The sequence below is a fragment of the Rhinatrema bivittatum genome, chromosome 9 (genome assembly GCF_901001135.1).
Source record: "Rhinatrema bivittatum chromosome 9, aRhiBiv1.1, whole genome shotgun sequence".
NCBI lineage: Eukaryota > Metazoa > Chordata > Amphibia > Gymnophiona > Rhinatrematidae > Rhinatrema > Rhinatrema bivittatum.
This window is the reverse complement of record NC_042623.1, coordinates 255,745,280-255,761,266: the sequence shown is the minus strand read 5'-3', so window position 1 is coordinate 255,761,266 and position 15,987 is coordinate 255,745,280. Positions and strand designations below refer to the sequence as shown.

Below are 15,987 nucleotides of genomic sequence, written 5' to 3'. Positions count from 1 at the left end.
TTAAGTGTAAAACATTGATAAAACAAGCGAAGAGAGAATTTGAAATGAAGTTGGCCATAGAGGCAAAAACTCATAATAAAAACTTTTTTAAATATATCCAAAGCAAGAAACCTGTGAGGGAGTCGGTTGGACCATTAGATGACCGAGGGGTTAAAGGGGCTCTTAGGGAAGATAAGGCCATTGCAGAAAGACTAAATGAATTCTTTGCTTCCGTGTTTACTAGTGAGGATGTTGGGGAGATACCAGTTCCGGAGTTGGTTTTCAGGGGTGATGAGTCAGACGAACTGAACGAAATCACTGTCAACCTGGAAGATGTAGTAGGCCAGATTGACAAACTAAAGAGTAGCAAGTCACCTGGACCGGATGGTATGCATCCCAGGGTACTAAAGGAACTCAAAAATGAAATTTCTGACCTATTAGTTAAAATTTGTAACCTATCATTAAAATCATCCATTGTACCTGAAGACTGGAGGGTGGCCAATGTAACCCCAATATTTAAAAAAGGCTCCAGGGGTGATCCGGGTAACTATAGACCAGTGAGCCTAACTTCAGTGCCGGGAAAAATAGTGGAAACTATCCTCAAGATCAAAATTGTAGAGCATATAGAAAGACATGATTTAATGGGACACAGTCAACATGGATTTACCCAAGGGAAGTCTTGCCTAACAAACCTGCTTCATTTTTTTGAAAGGGTTAATAAACATGTGGATAAAGGTGAACTGGTAGATGTAGTGTATTTGGATTTTCAGAAGGCGTTTGACAAAGTCCCTCATGAGAGGCTTCTACGAAAACTAAAAAGTCATGGGATAGGAGGCGATGTCCTTTCGTGGATTACAAACTGGTTAAAAGACAGGAAACAGAGAGTAGGACTAAATGGTCAATTTTCTCAGTGGAAAAGGGTAAACAGTGGAGTGCCTCAGGGATCTGTACTTGGTCCGGTGCTTTTCAATATATATATCAATGATCTGGAAAGGAATACGATGAGTGATGTTATCAAATTTGCAGATGATACAAAATTATTCAGAGTAGTTAAATCACAAGCAGACTGTGATACATTACAGGAGGACCTTGCAAGACTGGAAGATTGGGCATCCAAATGGCAGATGAAATTTAATGTGGACAAGTGCAAGGTGTTGCATATAGGGAAAAATAACCCTAGCTGTAGTTACACGATGTTAGGTTCCATATTAGGAGCTACCACCCAAGAAAGAGATCTAGGCGTCATAGTAGATAATACATTGAAATCGTCAGCTCAGTGTGCTGCAGCAGTCAAAAAAGCAAATAAAATGTTAGGAATTATTAGGAAGGGAATGGTTAATAAAACGGAAAATGTCATAATGCCTCTATATCGCTCCATGGTGAGACCACACCTTGAATACTGTGTACAATTCTGGTCGCCGTATCTCAAAAAAGATATAGTTGCAATGGAGAAGGTACAGAGAAGGGCAACCAAAATGATAAAGGGGATGGAACAGCTCCCCTATGAGGAAAGGCTGAAGAGGTTAGGGCTGTTCAGCTTGGAGAAGAGACGGCTGAGGGGGGATATCATAGAGGTCTTTAAGATCATGAGAGGTCTTGAACGAGTAGATGTGACTCGGTTATTTACACTTTCGAATAATAGAAGGACTAGGGGGCAATCCATGAAGTTAGCAAGTAGCACATTTAAGACTAATCGGAGAAAATTCTTTTTCACTCAACGCACAATAAATCTCTGGAATTTGTTGCCAGAGGATGTGGTTAGTGCAGTTAGTGTAGCTGGGTTCAAAAAAGGTTTGGATAAGTTCTTGGAAGAGAAGTCCATTAACTGCTATTAATCAAGTTTACTTAGGGAATAGCCACTGCTATTAATTGCATCAGTAGCATGGGATCTTCTTAGTGTTTGGGTAATTGCCAGGTTCTTGTGGCCTGGTTTGGCCTCTGTTGGAAACAGGATGCTGGGCTTGATGGACCCTTGGTCTGACCCAGCATGGCAATTTCTTATGTTCTTATGTTCTCTGGTCTCCCATTGGCCAGACATTTCACAGCCAGCCAATAGGCTTGCAGGGGAAGGTGAAGGTAGAAGCTGGGAGACGGAAGTGTATTGTGTGCCATTCCTTGCAGCCCATTGGTCAGACATTTCACAGCTAGCCTATGGGCTGCAGGTGGAGGTGGGAGAAGGAGCGAGGAGACAAGCACTTCCTATTGTCTTTTCACAAATCCCTGCAGCATGGAGTACTCAGCTCTCGATCTACAGGGGCGCAGGAGACAATACTGGGGGTGCTCAATCACCCAAAGAACTGACGCCTATGGCTGTATCCGTAGCCCTAAGGAATAATAAGATCAAGAAACAGTAAAATCATTAGTGGTGACCTGGCCACAATTTAATTGAGAGAGGAAAGTAAGAGGTTGTTGGACAGGTCTGGGTGTGAGTTTTCTAATGATGCCCCCATATGAGACATTTTGGTGAAATTAGAAGGAACCAGAGATCACATTAAAATCAGCTTCAACTGGTTTTTATGAGATGAAACTTTTACCTTGAGTAAGAGCTGAAATCTGACACATTTCAGCCCCTTTTGTGAGATTAGCAGACTGAATGCCTTACATTCTTAAATTGGAGTATAAAATAAGTTTTAAATAAAAAGAACATTATAGCAGGTATCCATTGTTCTCTGTGACAGACCGAAAGAAACCTTTGCTCAATATTTTCTTAGCAAGTAAAGATTTATTATGCACAGAAGAATACATTTTGTGTGACTATGGAAAAAAAAGATTAGTTGAAACACTTTTCTCAATTGCCAGGTACCTAAAAATAGATTTGTGAGAATTATAACTTAAAGGGCTGAAAATTTGGAAACAGGAATTATATTTTGATTTGGTTCAGTACTTACAGGTATAGTGTGAATGTGAGCAAAGGAATTTAAATAAAATGAACAAAAATGGTTAAATATTAATAAGGAGGGAGATGCTGACAGGAGTCTGCAAAATCTGAAATGATTTTATTGGTCAGACTCAGGGACAGCAGATTGTTAAAAAGTGTCATGGACAGGAGAGGTCAAGATGGCGGCATGATCACTTATCAGCGTCCAGCTACTTTCTTGAGCTTCTGTTTTATCTCTGTTTTTTGCCTAAAACATGAGAAACTTTCCTGCTGAGACATCTACTTTTCTTGTTTAGCAGAGGCTGGATCGCTTTCTTGAGTCTACCTTGGGGCACTGAGGTGGGGGATAACTCCATTGCAATGTCTGGTTTGGGAGAGCTGGGCCCATCTGGAAAAGGGATATCACTTTCCCTTCCAGACTCCATTCCGCTGTTTTGCTGACAGCAGTTGCTCAGCCCCGAGGCAACCCTGTCACCTGGTAATGACATAGGGAATGAGGCCAAGAGAGTGGAGGAGCATTCAGCCGGGAGAGCTAAGGCAGCAGCAAAAGAGGGGAGATTTGGAGAACTGACTCGTGTGTCTGGTATTATGCAGGAAGGAGAGAGGTTTGGCGTAGACCCTTCTGTGAAGGAGTGTTCCTAAAAATCCTCTCTAAATAGTTCTGGACCAGGCAGTTGGACACACAGGTAGCTCTGTGGCTGGGTCCCCCGAGACAGGAATAAGGGGGTAGTTTCATTCCACTACTCTTATACAATATCTGCGTCAGCAAATCATCCCTAGGGGCTTACAAATAAATAAGCCCCCACTTTTATTCCAGGAAGATGATTCTTTTATGACAAAATGGATATCTATTTTAAACAAATGTTCTATTGATTTGATGTTACTTATAGTTGAATACACCAAATCTGCAATTTTGGACACCAACAATAAAATAGCTAAACTTACTTCCCAAATAAAGGATATTTATTCATCAGATTATCTGGATAAAATCATCAACAATCATAAGAAGATGATAGATCATTTTTTATCTTCTTTGAAGCAAATTAAGATTAAAAAACTGAAAAGGGATGAGCAAGATTATATCACTAATAATGTATATCGATGGCTCAAAAAAGATGGACAATCACAATCATCGGCACACCGTGTTACATTTGAAGATTCTAATGGAGATAGTTCCAGCGGTTCTGATGATTCAGATACAGGTCGTTCTAAGTCGTATGGTAGAGAAGTTGCCACCCCTTTTTTAGGCAGGGAGAGGAGAGGGAGATGGCAACCTCACTCGTATCGGAGACTGCCCTGCAAAGATCCTATAACATAGGCATACCACAACTGGGAGGGCCCACAAACGCGATAAAAAATGCGTCAGGATCCGCAGTTAATCAATTTATCTCATGTTCCATTAACACAAACTCAACAGCAAGTGTTAAAGCTGGGACTTTCATTCGTTCCAACTAATAGGCATGATCCATTTGATAGTTTATATCCATACATCTCTTTGTTAGAAAATTACAAATTCAACTTTACTCTACATTGAATGAGGTTCCTGATGACAAAACATCGATTATTCACACTAAATCACAATGGATACTGCCAGGTCCGTGTAATCCTCATATAGTCACATTTAGAGACTTAGTATTAAAAGATATTGAAAAAATAGAGACCTCTTCTACCAAAGCATATTTTAATTTAAGATCAGAATTAAAGTTTGCTCTACGAGCTTTAACGACCAATAACAAAATAATCATCAAACCAGACAATAAGAGCGACAGTACTGTCTTTCAAGATCATCCACAATATATACATGAATTAATGACACAGGTATCAGATACTAAATACTATCAGATTCTAGAAAAAGATCCTACTCAGCAATTAAAAACTATCAGGGTCATTCATCAAAATGAATCATCAAAATGAATTCATCAAAATAAATAAATAAATAAATAAATAAATAAATAAAATAAATAAATAAAATTCCATAATGCATGTGATAATAACAGTAGCGCATGGCGTGAATGCAAATTTTGGGAAGGGGTGGGATTAGGAAGGAGTTTGGGCGGGATTTATGAAAATGAGGGGCAGGGGGGGACAGCTCCATTAGCCACTGACCCGGGGAATACCAGGAACCTTGGCAGCCAGCCAGTGCACGTGGTTACTTCTGCTCCAGAGGAGCAATAAGTAACAAAACAAAAAAAAAAAGAAGTAGCTAGGAAGGGTTTAGGGGTCGTGGAGGAGAGGAGAGGGGAAAGGGTAGGAAGGTTAGGTAGAGTTATAGGGAAGTTCCCTCCCAGTCTGCTCCTTAATTGGAGCGGACCAAGAGGGAAATGGGGAAGCCCTACTTGCGTTGACTTTTAAAATTCCCTCGCTCAACCAAATTAAGTTCTAGCCACTTCAGGATATTAACCCATTAATTTGGGCCCAGGTGCGCATTTTACAGGCTGGTGTTTGATGATCCTGACCATGGTGAGGTTGTCACATAAAATTACCACCCTCTCATTAGCCAAGCACTCCTTCCAAATGTGAAGGGCAACCATAATTGGGAAAAGTTCAAGCAAGGTAATATTTGAAGTCACATCAGACCAAGTCCATTCTGGCAGCTAAGCTACTGCATACCAGGAACCTTGGCAAAATAAACCAATACAAATTCCACTTGCACATCAGAGGTCCTAGCGGTCAAGTGCGTGAGCCATAATTCTACATCATGTGAACCCCAGGACATGCTAGGTATGTCTATCATCCTCTCCCTAAACCTGTCACCATAACTAAGCCATGCAAATCGTGTGTATGCAGAGCTTATGCTAGCAATTATATCCAAGTAAGACCACATGGCATCCTTTTTCCTACAAGTAAGTATGTCGATGTACTGTCAGCGTCTGATCCAGCATCTCAAAGCTCAGGGAACACCCTGCCACAATTCTTTCATATTGGTTTGTGCGGGAAGACCCACGTTCATGGTGGCAGTATCTTCCAAGCTTTCAGCAACCGAGGATCGCCTTGAACGAGCAGAGCCTGTGGTGGGACTCCAGCTGCTAGAAGACCCAGAACAGGAGGAATGCCGCCTGCACCTGTGCCCATGTTTCTGTTTGGGGCTTTTATGCCTGCCCTTATTGTGCTTGAGGGATATAGCAGTAAACTCATCCTCCATGACAAGCATGGGACACTGACCCCCTCAGTGGGAGGCCCTTATTCTGTATCTTCAGTTGTTATTGCCAGACCTGCTGTGGTCTCTGATGGCTGCGGGGCTGATGATAGAGTCGGGCTGGGTAGAAACATAGAAATGATGGCAGAAAAGGACCAATAGTCCATCCAGTCTGCCCACAAAGCTTCCCATGGTAGTATTTGCTACTCCGTGCAGGTTATCCCTATGTATCCGTCAATGCTACTTGACGTGCTTTGCTTATGGACTAGGCTGTAGGAGCAGTCCTGTGGTTTTTCCTTAATGTCTGTGCATCAGTACCCCAGAGTATAAAAAAAATCATGACTCATGTCGATTGTCTCTGAATCCAAATTCCTCTTTCCTTCCATTCTCCACCCCACTCCTTCGAAGCAGAGAGCAGCAACAAAGGGCACAACCTGCTAGCAACTAAATCTACCTGACTGGTGTGTTTGGTACCAAGACTTTTGAGAGATTGCCCATGGCCTTTGGCATCAGACCCTGGGTAACCCTGAAAAGCCAACCTTGAGATTAGGGGTTTTGCTGGAAAGTGTGGCTAAGAGGGATAATGGGAAGACCCAAGATGGCTAGCTAGAGTAAATAACCTCCAGTAGCCTCCAGAGGAGAGCCTGGATAGAGGCTGAGGGATGCAACATGGGAGCTGGATGGCGTCCCGTCTGAGTGTCCTCAGCTGGATACCACTCATTTCCTGTGGACGACATGTGGATTCCAATGGGAAGTGAGGCTCAGTTACCAAATGATGAAGTCCCTGCTACCATCCGAAAAGCTGGTGGCTGGAGCCGATGGTTGCTTTCGCAACCACTGTGGTACGCCTCCCTGCATGGCCCCATTCCAATCTCGCCACCATCGAACTGCCTGCACTTGTGCATTCCTCTCTCCATGACCTGCCTGTAACAGGGGCACAAGCCCCCATCCCTACTTCTACCTTAGGAGACCCTAGCTCTGATCCTCCCACCCATCTTACCAGAAGGTGCGAGGGACAATGCCTACTCAGTGGAAATAAATGTACATAATTGTGTGGGCCTCAGCCTGCCCCTCCCCCAACAGGACGAGCGATGGGGGATGGTTGTCTTGTCTCCTGACCCCTTGTTATGGTGCAGAAGGAGCAGATCCCATAAGAATAGGCTATGATCCTCCCTTCTACCAGCTGGCCAGCCTAGCCTGTGGGGGACTGTACTGTCCATGAAGATTGCCTAAATAAACCTACATCTTTTTGGAAACTGAATCTCTCAAAGACTGGTTATTTCCTCTTTAACTTAAGAACATATTTATTTGGTGTCACATATCCTTCTGTTTCTTTTTTTTTTTTTCTTGCCAATCCAAAAAGTTGCTGTGTTTTTCTATTTTTTTTTATTGTACAAACTATCCTTTTTTTTTATTGTACAAACTATATACATATTTTCATCAGATTACAATTGATAAAGCTTGTTTTGTTTTTTTTTTTTAATAAGGCAGCCACTGAAAGGGAAGAGAAAAAGCAAAGTGCACACCTAGCTGCAGCGATGGTGTGCAAAGCAGGCTTCGAAAGGGACAGATCCAGGGCTGCTTGTTTCCCCAGTCAGCAAGGTCGCTTACCACTGCAGGGCCACTTCTGACCTGTCCCCTTCCCCACCTGAATGCATCAGTGAGTCCTGCTGGCCCTCCCTGCCATGAGGGCACAGATTCCAGGTTAGCTGCAGCACCCCATGCCCTTAGCAACTGTGCACATTCCTCCAGCCAGACCCGGAGGTGCTTGGAGCATAAAAATCAGACATGTTGTTGTATCTGATGTGTTTGTCTTGTTCTTATGGGGGAATAGATTTGCAAAGCAATTTAGCTGCCTGTCTATGGCGTCAGGAAACTAGATGGGCCCTTTTGAAAATGTGCCGTTCAAATGGGGCATGGGTGGGTAACAGGAGCTAGTTAGCTTACCCAGTTAGCACAACTACTCAGTGCTAAGCAACTAAGTTACATGCTCATCCCTGTGCACGAGGGTAGTTGACTATTTTTTTTTTCAATTTTAGATTTTTATATTCCACTTTTAGCACTTCAAAGTGTACATCAAAGCAGATCACATTCAGGTACTAGAGGTATTTCCCTATCCCCACAGGGCTTACAATCTAATTTTGTACCTGAGAAACAGAGGGTAAAGTGACTTGCCCAAGGTCACAAGGAGTGACAGCGGGATCTGAACCCTGGTTTTCCCAGTGCACTAACCACTAGGCTCCTCCTCCACTCCAGCCAGCTAGATTTACAAAAATATTTTTAGTTGCTTAAACTTAACTATGGGGCAGATTTTCAAAGGGATACGTGCGTACCCCCCAAAAACCTGGCACGCTGAGCCTATGTTGCATAGGTTGCCGGTGCGCGCAAAGCCCCGGGACGCGTGTAAGATATGTGACACGCGTGTAAGTCCCAGGGCTTTCCTGGGGGGGGCGTGTCACAGCCAGCGCGTCATCGGGGGCATTCCTGGCGCAAGGCCGCGGGCATGGTTCCGGCCCGGGGGCGTGACCGCGGCCTCCGGACCAGCCCCCGGACTGGAACATGGCGCGCCGGCAGCCAGCCGGGCAGGCGTAACTTTTGGAATAAAGGTAGGGGGGGGGTTAGGTAGGGGAAGGGAGGGGAAGGTGGGGGGAGGCGGAAGGAAAGTTCCCTCCGAGGCCGCTCCGATTTCGGAGCGGCCTCGGAGGGAACAGAGGCAGGCTGCGTGGCTCGGCGCGCGCAGGCTGCCGATTTTGCGCAGCCTTGCGCGTGCCGACCCGGGATTTTAAAAGATACGGGCGGCTACGCGCGTATCTATTGAAATCCGGCGTACCCTTGCTTGCGCCGGGTGCGCGAACAAAAGTACACGCGCGCGTACTTTTCTAAAATCTGCCCCTAAATTGCCACACAGTGATTTAACTGAAAGTTGGGCTCTTAACGTATAAGATATTTATATTGTTTACTATTGTAATTATTTAAATTTCATAATAAATTATCCTACCTAGATTTATCTCATTTCCTTAAACATCTTCATCTCAGTCTTTCATCCTGAGCCATTTTATTTAAATAATGTCATCAAATTGTAAATAAATAAATAAATAAATAAAAGGAAGCACACCCCCCCCCCCCTTCCTTATTTAGGTAGATCCCTGAGAAGAGCAGAGGGCCATCACATTAAACATCTCTAAAGACCACCAGTTAGCCTCACACCAGAGGTTCCTATATGTTTGGCGATCTACCACATGAAACTGTAATGAAAAAGGAATGTGTGAGAAGGGAGGCAGAAAGAGGAGATGAAGACCAGGGAAAGAGAAAATGGTTTATGTGTTCCTTCCATTTCTTTATCCCTCATTCATGTTTTTCTTCTTCTTCTTCTTCCATCCTTGTCCATACACAGAACTTTTCATGGGACTGCACCTGATATTTCTGTTATCCTGAAAGTTATTTAGTTTTACACACTGCTAACCCCACTTCCACCTCCATAGTCCCTTGTCCTCCCGCTCCCTGGTTATTTGTTCAAATTAATTAAGAGAGGAAGTCAACAAAGTAGGAGTCTGGAGGTTATACCGGTATAACAAGTCACAGTGCCCTGTGTATTTATGGGAACGTGCTGTCATTTTTAAACAAGGAAAATCACGACAACGTCTGTCTCATTGTTATGTTGTTCCTCATTCAAAAGGACAGGAAAGAGACAAAATTTAGGACATGCTAGATTGTTTTAGTGTGTGCTAAATTCTTTTTTTTACTTATACTAAATAGTTGTAAATGATTTATCTTGCAGTAAAAGACAGAAACAAGAAAAAAAAATAGTAAAATAAAAGAAAAAACAAAATGAAATATTTTCCTAGGCACCCTCCCCCCCAGTGCATCTTAAAACATACATTGACCTCATAAACAGGTCGATACAGTAAAAATTGCGGGAGATCGGGCAAGTGCCTGCTCTCCCGGTGCACGCACAGGCCGCTTTCCTGTGCGCGCGATTCAGTATTTAAATGAGGGTCCGTGGTAAAGAGAGGCGCTAGGGACAGGAGCGGTGGCTGTCAGAGAGTTTGACAGCAGATGCTCAATTTTGCCGGTGTCGGTTCTCAAACCTGCTGACAGCCACGGGTTCGGAAACCGGACGTCGGCAAAATTGAGCATCCTGTTTTCAACCCGCGAGCCACGGGCCGATTTTAAATTTATTTTTTTTAAAGTTTTGATTATTTTTAACTTTTGGGACCTCCGACTTAATATCGCCATGATATTAAGTTGGAGGGTGTACAGAAAAGCAGTTTTTACTCCTTTTCTGTACACTTTCCCGGTGCCGAGAGAAATTAGCGCCTACCTTTGGGTAGGCGCTAATTTCTGAAAGTTCCCAAGTTCCTTTGCCCTGTTATAATGTAATTCTCTGCTCTGCTGTTAATATGTGAACTGGTGTGATGTCCCCACTAACGCCGGTATATAAAAGTTTTAAATAAATAAATAAATAAATAACATTTTACTTTCTGTATCGCGTGGGAATAACTAATAGGGCCATCTACATGCATTTGCATGTTGCAGGCGCTATTATTTTCAGGGGGTTGGTCGCGTGTTTTCGACGCGCTATTACCCCTTACTGAATAAGGAGTAAAGCTAGCTCGTCGAAAACACGCATTGAAACACGGGTTAACAGTGCGTTCCATCGGAGTGCATTGTTCTGTATCGGCCTGAATGGCATCTGCTCCACAAACCTGCTAATACTCTGCTAATCCTAAACCCGTGCTCTTAGTGGATAACAATCTTATAAGCAAATAGTTAAAAGGAAAACAGCTGTGTGTAATTTTATTTCCCACATCACAGAACATATTCAACAACCCTTTCCTGAAAAAAAAAAAAGCACTTAATTTAAAATGCACTGCGTTATTACCTGCATTTTCCACAGCTGCTCCCTTTCTTTTGCTATTCTCCAGTATGTATCATCCATCATTGCAATCAAAATGTTCATCATCAGCAGATAGACAAATACCATGTAGAACGCATACACCATATATATCAGCGGAGGAGAGGGTACATCTGCAGGCACTGGTAGATTAATCAACCCCATCATCAAATCAATTGTCGTATACATGGTCATAGAAAAATCTTTAAATTGTGGGTAACTTCTCAGATCCAGCGTCTGGAACATGATATAAAATGCTACAAAAAAAAAAATAAATACCACAGTGATCATCCCTGCTAATTCCTAGATTTTGAACATTTTTCCATGTTTGGTATTCCAAAAATAACTGAAATAAAAGACAAACTTGATAAACTGATTTTATTGTATTTTTTGACTGCTGCTTTCATCTTCCAGCTCAGTTTGGGGGGTCTCTCTTGCACTACTGCACCATTAGCACTCATTTACAGCTAGCTGGGGTTTATCTCGTATCCCCTTCCCACCTCTGCCCAGCCATTGAAGGACTGTAAAGGAATTTAAGCATGAAACTGCAGGATTTCTAGCGATCACAATATCACTAAAAGCATCCTTGGTGCCTGAGGACTGAAGTGTGTGTGTGCGTATTTTTTAAACTGAAGTTTAAAAAATAATTTTTGCTAAGAACCATCACCAAAGACTGTTAATGAAATCGAGTTCTCATGGCATCTTCTCCTATGGAGCAGTTTTAATGAATTAGTTTATAATGATTACCCTAGTGCAGGGCCTTGGTATGGTCACACTTAGAATTATTTGCCTCAGTCTTCTTGGAAGAGGATGTTGAGAACATATGAAAGATTCTTTAATGGCAGAGATTCTGAGAAACTAAAACATATATTGTGACAATGGAGGCTGTAAAAGATCAAGTTGACAAACTAATGAGTAACAAATCAGTGGAACTGGCTAGAATCCATCCTAAAGTTCTAAAAGAACTAAAACACGGGTCACAGTTCCACCTGCCGTGCAGCCTCACTGTTCCCTGATCCTGTCCGCTGTGATACCTCCCCACCAGCAGAGGCCTCCAGTGAGCTCTATTCCTAGCTACCTGAGCCATCTCCTCACTGGCCACTTGATTTAGCCTGTGGTGCAGCCTCCTCTTCACCAGAGGTCTTCAGTGAGGCGCATCTCCAGCCTTTCCAAGCTCCTCCTTGCTGCTCACATCATACCCATGCTCCATTTAATCCTGCTTTGCCAGTATCTAGATACTTCTTCATGGTCTCACCCTTGGCTCTCTGACCTGGCCACTCTTACCGTGCTCCATGCCCGGTGGCCTCCGGCACTTCTGTTAACTTGTTCCTTGTATAGTGGACTATCTAGGCCTCATCTTGCCTTGTGGCATCTGGGCCTTTTGTCTCATTGTACCTTGCTCTGTGGCCTACTTAGGCCTTACCTTGTGACCTCCAGGCCTGTTCTTACCTTAAACCTTTCTCTGTGGCTTACTCAGGCTTCTCCTCACCTACTGGCCTCTAGGCTTATGCTTAGCAGCCTATGTGCCTTCTGTATTGCTGCCTTCAGGCCTCAGTGTCCTTTGTACTATGTTGTCTTGTTTAGTCCTTGTCTGGTCCTGTCCTACCCAGTCCAGTTCCCAGTCTGTATTCAGTCCCAATCTCTCCTCAGCATCCTACCCAAACCTATGTCCATATGTCCCTGCTCAGTGTCCTATCCAAGCCTATGTCTGTACCTAGTTCTCATCCCTGCTTAGTATCTTGTCCAGTCTGTTCCAGTATCCAATTCTCAGCTCCCTGCCTGCTCCATACCCAGACCTCTGCTTTCAGTTTGTCTCTGCCCATAAAATCCAGCCTGTGCCAGATCTCAGTTCCAGTTTGTGCCTAACCTGCCTTGTTCAGCCTGTCCCACCTTGTCCAGACTTGTCCAGCTAAGTCCCACTGGTCCCCAGAACCCAGGGGCTCAACCTGCGGGGAAGTGAGCTGGCTAGGCAGAAGACCAGCCCAGCTTCCAACCGTGACCAGCCATGATGTTCTGCTGCTGAAACCAAGCCCTACTAGTCCTCAGAACCCAAATGCTCAACTTCTGCTGGAGGGAGCTGGCTAGGCAGAAGACCAGCCCTTGTCCAACCATGCAGTCTTTACCACACCTGTAGGGGTGTATCCTAACCCCAGCCAGGAACCCCATGACAACATGGATCACTAACTTGTTACTAGCAATCTGTAACCTAGCAATTAAAACAAGCCTGATTCCTGAAGACTGGAAGGTGGCCAATGTAATACCAATTTTTAAAAAGTGGTGATCCAGGAAACTATAGACTGCTGAGCCTGATGTCAGTGCCCAGCAAAATGGTGGAAGTGATTCTTACAAACAAAATTACTGCTCATATAGACAGACATGGCTTAATGGAGAAGAGCCAATATATTTTTAGGAAAGAAAAGTCTTGTTTTATCAATATTTTAGGTTTTTTTTGAAAGTGCAAATGCCCAAATGCATTTGACAAAGTTCCCCGTGAGAGACTCCTCAGGAAATTGCACAGTCATGGAATAGGAGGCAGTGTTATATTGAGGAATGGTAAATGGACTGCCATCAGTAGATTTTTGGGGGGAGGTGGGTGTAAGCCTAGGGCACTTAATACCCTTGCACCAGCCCTAGGCCTATCTGCTAAGATTATGCTATTCATTCAAGTATGAATGAAAGACAAAGATAGCACTCACCAGATGTAAAACCAATGATGATGATGATCACTAAACAGACCCACTGGAGAAGATCTACAAAGAGGATCTGTATTGAAGAAAATGAAAAGTCACAGAGAAAGCAAAATGTACCTTAATTTCTTTAATCTCTGTGACTACAGTTTAAAAGCCTCTAGTGCTCTGTGTTTAAGTTTATTGATTTAATTAATAGCTTTACTGCAAGTAACCAAAGCGATGTGCAACAAAAAATAAAACCATAAGCCTGAATTTTCGATGGCCCGTGCGAGTAAAATTCATGGATTACGCGTCTGGCCGGGCCCTGTGCGCGCTGCACGCATTTTCAAAAGGGCCCAGTCACACACATAACCCCGTTATGAGCAGAAGCGCCGGGCCAGCTAAAAGGGGCGGGACAGTGCCATTAGACGCTGTCCCGGGAAAGCGCGCACCGGCAGCTGGCCGGTGCATGGAGTTTACTTCTGCTCCCAAGGAGCAGTAAGTATTAAAACAAAAGAATTTGGAATAGCTAGGTAGGGGTTTGGGGATGGGGTGGAGAGGGGTAAAGGGAGGAAGGTTAGATAGGGGGGAATAGGGAAGTTCCCTCCCAGTCTGCTCCTTAATTGGAGTGGACTGGAAGGCAACTCTCACTTGTTATAAAATCGGTGTGACCATGAGCGCATGCCAGGAACTGGACGCACATGGATGCCCGTGCGATTCTATGAAAAATGACCCCATAGATAATAAAACCAGACATATGTAAAACACACAATAAAACAAAAAAATAAACAGCATGTTAAGTCTTCATTAAAAAAATTAAAATAAGGTAAAAAAAAATCTTAAACTTCCATAAAAAGCTCTATGCAATAATATATCTGTCTTATGTAATTTATCATTGCATTAAATAATCTTTCTTAAATGTTGGATATTCAGTGATACAGCCATGCCACTGAATCTATATGATTAAAACCAAGCTATCCAGATAAGTTTATCTAGATAAATTTAGAACTGGTCTGCCGCACAACCAGACTTACTTGGAAAATGCTGATCTTAACTGGAATATCAGCATTATCTGGATGTTATCCCTGCCCAGGAACTCTCTCAGAATACCTCCAATTGAGCTGGGTAAGTTTTATCCAAATAAAATCTTACCCAGATAAATCAGCGACAATCGGTATGGTGGGATTTTTATATTCCATGGTTTATCCAGCTAAGTGCCAAGCTTAGCTGGACAAACTACTTGAATATGGACCTCATTATCATCTTGGGAATTACCTTGTGTAGCATTGTACATAGGGCATGTAGAAGAATATTAACAAGTGCCGCCATGCATTTGTATATATTGAAGTCATTAGTGCCAAAAACCTTCCCATTCAGAACATCTGCGCCACGGGTCAAATCATGATCCTTACCTTCTGTATCATGATTGAAAATTGGCCAAGCATTTTAAATCCTCTGGCAAAATAGATGGAGTTACACCATCCGATAATCAATGCGATAGACAGTGCAACAGCTTCATTATCATTTCCAAGGCACCTCAGCAAGACTACCACAAATATTACAATGGAATACCCCACCCTAGAAAAATATTTCAACATTGTTAAAATGTGCATGTAGTCGTGGTTTGATAGATAAGTAGGAAACAGAAACAAGGTCAGCTTCTATATCTGTAAGGAGTTCTTGGAGACTATCCAGAGCATAATTGTATTACTAATATATTAGAAGCGTACAATAATAAAAGGTAATTCAATTAAAGGAGTCTTTAGATACTCTTCAGATATTACAAAATGTATAGGAAAAGCAGCACATTTCCTCTCTCCCCAAGTGGCTTTTCAACCATCACAATGAATAATAGCAATGGAAGGGGTACTTAATAATGCCTTCTATTGTTTGCATCACTGTTTCATTGTTCAAAATGATGAAAGAACCTTGGCCAATCTCACATCCTGATTAATCCGTGAAGTCTAAATTTATGACTGGACTGAAACATTTCGCCTAGAAGCAGAAGATCTCCATCTGTCCATTTGTACTGGCCTGCTGTGCTGTCACAGTTCTTACTTGATCTGTGGTCTCTGCCTAACCTTTCCCTGGCACTAAGGCTCCTTTAATTCTGCCCCCACTGACACTTGAGTTCTGTCATCGTTTTGGCTCCTACCACCGATGCCCCGAAGCCTGTTCTGGATATCCACCATCCTGTGAATGGAATTTTCTCACATTCCTTTTGAGGCTGCCTCTCCTCGGCTTCGTAGGATGACCTCTTGCCCTTGAGCAAATTTTATGAAAAATGTTATCTTCAAGTACCTTAATGGAGCCTAAATGTTTGTGTCATACCATCTCTCCTTCCTTTCTTTCACACAGCATAAGCTCCTTAAGCGTCTCTATGTATGGCTGGCTTACAGTGCAAGACATGCGCCATTCCGCTGCCGCTTTT

At 43.1% G+C, this 15,987-nt stretch overlaps 1 protein-coding gene across 1 annotated transcript in view; it reads right to left on the bottom strand.

The window, feature by feature from the left end:
• LOC115099077 (transient receptor potential cation channel subfamily V member 6-like) overlaps window positions 1-15,987 on the bottom strand; it is a 64,246-nt gene that overhangs the window by 16,552 nt on the left and 31,707 nt on the right. The window contains 3 exon segments of the mRNA XM_029616382.1: window positions 10,876-11,144; window positions 13,584-13,650; window positions 14,969-15,134. Of these exon segments, the coding sequence (XP_029472242.1) occupies window positions 10,876-11,144; window positions 13,584-13,650; window positions 14,969-15,134 (502 nt within the window).